Consider the following 7101-nt stretch of genomic DNA (forward strand, 5'->3'; position numbering starts at 1 on the left):
GTATGTATGTATGTATGCATGCATGCATGTATGTATGTATGTATGTGTGCATGTATATATACACACACAAACACATGCACATTACATAATAATTCTAGACTAACGATGAAAAAACTAATCTGAAATATTGGAAGAGATTTATCAAAAATAATTCAATTCCAAGTACGTCCCAATTAAACTTACCTGGTCAATGAAGGACCATTCTCTACTCAAATGACGGCAGAGAAGTATATAGACAAAGTGAGTGGAATTCCTGTGACCTGTCTTGGAATGAGGAACCATCCAGCTAATATTAATACTTTCTGGAAGCAGCTGTATTCTGGGTTTTTCTATGAATTTTTTCCAGTTTTTCTTCTTTTTATCTGTGAAGAATTCAAAGATAAGTTTCTTTATTAGCCACAGAGGGCCGAACGCAGAGGGGACAAAATACAATGTAGGGCTTTTCGTTTTGAAAATAGACCAAAAAAGAGGAGAAAGCAAAAATCAAAGTGAGCTCATTATATAGCTGTTACCATTCACTCTGATTCACCACCAGTTGAAGACAAAGTGACATCTGCCTCCCGTGACAACTGCGCCACACCATGTTCTAAACACCCTTACTGAGCCAGGAGAGTAATGGGAGGGAGCAAAAGAAACAAGTTTCCAACAACGAATTATGAGGTGTCACTGAAAAGTTCCTGGCTTTGGGTAAAAGAAAATACAGAAGGATCAGTTAATTATGATATTATCCATCATATTCCCCTCTCAGACTCACATACTTATTGCAGAGGTCCTTCAGTTATTCTAAGTCCTGTAAAAGTACTCGGAAGCTTAAGCCTCCAAAACTAGGCCTTTCACAATATCCTTAAAATCAGGAACTTTTCAGGCCACCTCTCATATATATATATACACACACACACAACACACACACACATACATACATACATACATACATACAAGAGGGTGTCGAAAAGTTCCTGGCTTTGGCTAAGAGAAAATACAGGAGGATCAGTTAATTATGATTTTATTCAACATATTTCCCTCTCAGATCCACACATTTATTGCAGCAGTCCTTCAGTTTTTCTAAACACTGTAAAAGAACTCGGAAGGTCGGGCCTCCAGCCAGGAACTTTTCAGAGCCCCTTGTACAAGCACTTAAAGAATTTTGGTGTAACAAAGCACCTGATATGACTAATGCAGGTTTAAATGGTTAACAGAGTTAAGTTAAGTTAATTTTTTGGCTCAAAAAGCAAAAAGCAAGGCCATGTAGGGGGACATGGAGTTATGTACAGGGTGGTGCTCATGCAAAGAGTTCAGGCCATTTCTGGTCAAGAGAGACTTTGAATCGAGCGGTCGTCGGCATCTTCACTATCTCGTCCGGCAGCTTATTCCACGGATCCGCAACCCGGATGGAGAAAGCCCCTCTCCTTCGATTGAGATGAAATCGTCGCAGATAGAGCTTTTCGGTGTGACCCCGCAGCCGATGCTCTGGAGCAGGAGTGAAGAACAGCTCTTTCGAGAGGTTACACTTTCCGCTTATGATGTTGTGAGCAAGAATGAGATTACTTAATAAATACCAGGCCTTCTTAAGGAGCGTAGCAAGACCGTTACCAATGAACGTTGCATCGTTGAGGCCTAAATAGTCGGACATCGGCTCATCCTGCATGCTCCTAATGATTGGTCACTTAACCCAGTCATGTGATGGTGTAATACTTACTATTTTACTCTTTTATTCTTTTACTTGTTTCAGTCATTTGACTGTGGTCATGCTGGAGCACCGCCTTTAGTCAAGCATATGGAATCTTTCTGATTTGTGAGAGAAGCTATTTAAGCTTTCTGCTAACAATAATAAAAGAATTTTATTTACCTTGCCGTGGTTTGCTTCTGTAGAAACTACATGATTCCTGACAGCCATTCATCTAGAAAGAAATAAAAAAAAAATACAATTAATGAGTGATTAGAAATGATAAAACATTTAATTGTAATTAGTAGAGCACAGGTTCCCAACTAGTGTGCTGCAGCACCCTGAGGTGCTGCAAGATCAACTGGGGGCTACCGTGAGCTCAACCAAGGGGTGCCACAAGATCAACTGAAGGGTGCTGTGAGATCAACCGAGGGGTGGCACAAGATCAACCGAGGGGTGCCACAAGATCAATTGAGGGGTGCTGTGAGATCAACCGAGGGGTGCCACATATCGACTGAGGAGTGCTGTGAGATCAACAAAGGGGTGCCACAAGATCAGCTGAGGGGTGCCGTGAGATCAACTGAGGGGTACCCCACAATATACGTACATATGTAGTATCATGATTGATCATTTAGAGTCAGAAATACATTTTGATACTTATTTTATCGATAAATATTATTGTCATCTTATATTTTGTATTCCTGTCTATCACATTTTTGTATTGTCATCTATTTTATGCTTATTATATCAACATTAGTGAAATAAACAAAATTTTTTATTATTAATTCCAGGGACATAGTTTTCTGGCGTAGAAGTGGCTGTGTGGTAAGTAGCTTGCTTAGAGCCACATGGTTCCAGGTTCAGTCCCACTGCGTAGCACCTTGGGCAAGTGTCTTCTACTATAGCATTGGGCCGACCAAAGTATTGTGAGTGGATTTGGTAGACGGAAACTGAAAGAAGCTCGTCATATATATGTATATATATATATATATGTGTGTGTATATATGTTTTTCCCCCCAACATTGTTTGACAACCGATGCTGGTGTGTTTACGTCCCCGTAACTTAGCGGTTCAGCAAAAGAGACTGATAGAATAAGTACTAGGCTTACAAAGAATAAGTCCTGAGGTCGATTTGCCCGACTAAAGGTGATGCTCCAGCATGGCCACAGTCAAATGACTGAAACAAGTAAAAGAGTAAAAGAGTAGATGTTATCCAGGGACAAAGTTTTATTATAATGATGGTGAATCAAAAAGCAACTGTTATATTAGATTTTCTAATAGGGGTGCCGTGGATTTCTGAAATGCTCAACAAGGGTGCTTTGAGGCAGAAAAGTTTGGGGTACTGTATAGTAGAGTATGCTATTGTTGTTGTTAGTGTTGTCATTGTATTTAGTTGTGAGTGGATATGAACATTGTTGTTAATATTGTTGTTGTTGTCCATCTGTCTTAATGTTCTGAGTTCAAATTCCACTAAGGTCGAGTTCGTCCTTTCGGGATCGTTAAATTAAGTACCAGTTGCGTACTTCGGTTGATCTAATCGACTGACCCCCCACTCCAAAATTTTTGGGGAGGGAGCCAGAAAAGAATATTGTTGTTGTTGTTAACATGGAAAGGTGGCAGAATTGTCAGCATGGCGGCGGCAGCGGTGGTTGTGGTGTTAGTGGTGGTGGTGATGGTGATGGTGATGGTGATGGTGAAGATGGCGGTGAAGGTGATGATGATTTAAAAACAATACTAACACATATTTCTTCCAAGTGGCAGATGTTTTCCCAAAGTGCAAAATCTGAATAAAGCAAACTGCATGTTCTCCAACACTGAAACACAGAAATGAAAAAAAAAATACTTAGAAACTGATTCTTGCATGTGCACGTGCATTGTCTGCGCGACTAAAAAAAATATGAACAGAAAGTCGAAACATACATAGCGTTGTTCCCCTATTTTCTCCCTACATGCATGTTCTTAGATTAGTTGTTACGCAATGAGCTGGCCAAAAGTCCAAGAGACATGTTCTATAGCATCTTTCACAAATGAAACACAACTAACTCACCAGTAATTTAATGTGTGTGTGTGTGTGTGTGTGTGTGTGTGTGTGTGTGTGTGTGTGTGTGTGAATGTGTGTGTGTATATATATATATACATGCCTGTATACCTGTATATATGTGGAGGCGCAATGGCCCAGTGGTTAGGGTAGCAGACTCGCGGTTGTAGGATCATGGTTTCGATTCCCAGACTGGGTGTTGTGAGTGTTTATTGAACGAAAACACCTAAAGCTCCACGAGGCTCTGGCAGGGGGTGGTGGCAATCCCTGCTGTACTCTTTCGCCACAACTTTCTCTCACTCTTTCTTCTGTTGGCCTGCTCGCTTAGCCAGCGGGGTGGCGTCATTTGGAGGCTAAAACAATGCGAAGCGCATTGTGACCAGCGATGTGTAGCAACATCTGATATCCTGGTCAGTCACGGTCACGGTCACATACCTGTATATATGTGGAGGCACATGGCCTAGTGGTTAGAGCAGCGGTCGAGGGATCGCGGGTTCAAATCTCAGACCGGGCGATGTGTGTGTTTATGAGCGAAACACCTAAGCTCCGCTGACTCTTTCGCCACGACTTTCTCTCATTCTTTCTTCCTGCATCTTGCAGCTCACCTGTGATGGACCGGCGTCCTGTCCAGGTGAGGAACCTATAAGCCAAGGATACCGGGAAACCGGCTCTTATGAGCTAGGTGTGGCTTGAGGAGGAACAAACAATACCTGTATATATATTCCTATATATTGAAGCAGAAACGCCATGGAAAGTTGAGCTGTGGAGTCCTGCTTTTGCAGGACAATGCTCCAGCACACACAGCACATGAAACTCTAGAAAATACACGAATTTGGCTTTGAATTGGTAGACCACCCACCCATCTTGCTCTCCTGACTTGGCCCCCTCCGAGTATCACCTCGGAGAAACATCACAACTGAAGAAACATCTCGAGAGAACGAAATTTCTCTCCGATTTGCAAGGGGTTTGCTGCTACAGAGGCCTGTCTGGAGCCCCCACTTTCCGAGTTCTCTTTATAAGGCTTAGAAAAAGTGAAGGGCTGCTGCAATAATAAGTATGTGAATTTGCGAGGCAAAGATGCTGAATAAAATTGTAAGTAACTGATTCTCCTGTATTTTCTTTTACCGAAAGCCAGAAACTTTTCAACGCCTCCTTGAGTGTGTATGTGTGTGCGTGTGTGTGTGTGTGTGTGTGTATTTGTGTGTGTGTGTGTGTGTGTGTGTGTGTTGTGTGTGTTTGTTGTGTGTGTGTGTGTGTGTGTGTGTGTGTGTGGTTTGTTGTGTGTGTGTGTTTGTGTGTGTGTTTGTGTGTGTTGTGTGTGTGTGTGTTTGTGTGTGTTTTGTGTGTGTGTGTTGAGTGTGTGTGTGTGTGTGTGTGTGTGTGTTTGTGTGTGTGTGTGTTTGTGTGTTTGTGTGTGTGTGTGTGTTTGTGTGTGTGTGTGTTTGTGTGTGTGTTTGTTTGTGTGTGTGTGCGTGTGTGTGTGTGTGTGTGTGTGTGTGTATGTGTGTTTGTGTTTGTGTTTGTGTGCGTGCATGATGCCTGAAGCATCTGATATTTATCCCTTGCTAATGTACTGAACTGATAATGCCACTTATTATGTCAGCGACACCGTTCTGTCACTGATAACATTCACCAGATGATAATGTTTGTATCTGCCCCCCTCCTCTCTACTATAGGCACAAGGCCTGAAATTTAGGTGGAGGATTCTTGTCGATTACATCAACCTCAGTGTTTCACTGGTACTAAATTTATTGATCCCTAAAGGATGAAAACCAAAGTTGACCTCGGCGGAATTTGAACTCAGAACGTAGCGGCAGCAAAAAACCTATTTCTTTACTGCCCACAAGGGTCTAAACACAGGGGACAAACAAGGACAGACAAACGGATTAAGTCGATTATATTGACCCCAGTGCGTAACTGGTACTTATTTAATCTACCCCAAAAGGATGAAAGGCAAAGTTGACCTTGGCGGAATTTGAACTCAGAACGTAGCAGCAGACAAAATACCTATTTCTTTACTGCCCACAAAGGGCTACACACAGAGAAGACAAACAAGGACAGGCAAACGGATTAAGTTGATCATATCGACCCCAGTGCGTAACTGGTACTTATTTAATCGACCCCGAAAGGATGAAAGGCATAGTTAACCTCGGCGGAATTTGAACTCAGAACGTAGCGGCAGCAAAAAACCTATTTCTTTACTACCCACAAGGGGCTAAACATAGAGGGGACAAACAGATTAAGTCGATTATATCGATCCCAGTATGTAACTGGTACTTATTTAATCGATCCCGAAAGGATGAAAGGCAAAGTCGACTTCGGCGGAATTTGAACTCAGAACGTAACGGCAGACGAAATACCTTTTTCTTTATTACCCACAAGGGGCTAAACACAGGGGACAAACAAGGACAGACATAGGTATTAAGTCGATTACATCGACCCCAGTGCGTAACTGGTACTTATTTAATCGACCCCAAAAGGATGAAAGGCAAAGTCGACTTCGGCAGAATTTGAACTCAGAACGTAACGGCAGACGAAATACCGTTGAGCATTTCGCCCGGCGTGCTAACGATCCTGTGAATGTTCTAAAGTGATGCTGTTGGAAGTAGATCCTCGTCGTTCATCGATAAGCGTGGGTTCAATTCTTTGATTAGGTGACTTACTAAGGTGACTGGTTGAGTATACCAGAGACACGTTTATCCTTAACGCAATTCTCCAATGAAAAGGTGGCCAGTCAAAAATAAACTAAAACTTAAGAGAAATGAGTGAATATACATAAGTAAAGGGAAGAAACACTAATATAACATACTCACGTTATTGCATCTACCCGAGCATTCATTTTCAGTGTCAGCATTCATTGGTTGGAACTAAGGATGGAAAATAAAATAATAAACGAATAATAATAATAATAATAATAATAATAATAATAATAATAATAATAATAATAATAATAATAATAAAGCAACCATACTCTGGGATATGCCAATACACACAGATAGAGAAATTAAGGCCAACAGGCCAGATATAGTTGTCAGAGATCATGAAGAAAAAAATTGCTTTCTAATTGATGTATCAATACCAGCAGATGACAACGTGTCTCTAAAAGAAATGGAGAAACTTTCAAAATACAAAGACCTGGAAATAGAGGTAACTAGAATGTGGAATCTAAAAACAGAAACAATTCCTATCATAGTAGGTGCATTAGGCATGATGAAACTTGGGTTGGCCATCACAACTTGACAGATATCATGAGGGCTGCTGATATCTGTCTCGTCTTTCGAGTCTGGATCTCTGCAGTTTATAGAGACGTACTCAGCGATCAGAGTAAATGACGTGTCGGAAAGTCCAGTATGCGATCTGTCCGTCAGGAGTGATCCCCCTGTCTACCTCTGTGCATACT

The 7101-nt window shown here is 41.5% G+C and overlaps 1 protein-coding gene across 1 annotated transcript; it reads right to left on the reverse strand.

Moving 5' to 3' along the window:
* Positions 1-166: 166 nt before the first annotated feature.
* Positions 167-6564, reverse strand: LOC115227390 (the record flags this gene model as incomplete). Its single annotated transcript, XM_036498609.1, has 4 exons — positions 6515-6564; positions 3403-3477; positions 1847-1898; positions 167-362 (listed from the first exon to the last, which is right to left on the reverse strand). Coding segments are annotated over exons 1-4 (368 nt in total), but the record flags the coding sequence as incomplete, so codon positions are not given.
* Between the last annotated feature and the right edge of the window lie 537 nt (positions 6565-7101).

This window comes from Octopus sinensis, unplaced genomic scaffold, assembly GCF_006345805.1.
Source record: "Octopus sinensis unplaced genomic scaffold, ASM634580v1 Contig02950, whole genome shotgun sequence".
Lineage (NCBI taxonomy): Eukaryota > Metazoa > Mollusca > Cephalopoda > Octopoda > Octopodidae > Octopus > Octopus sinensis.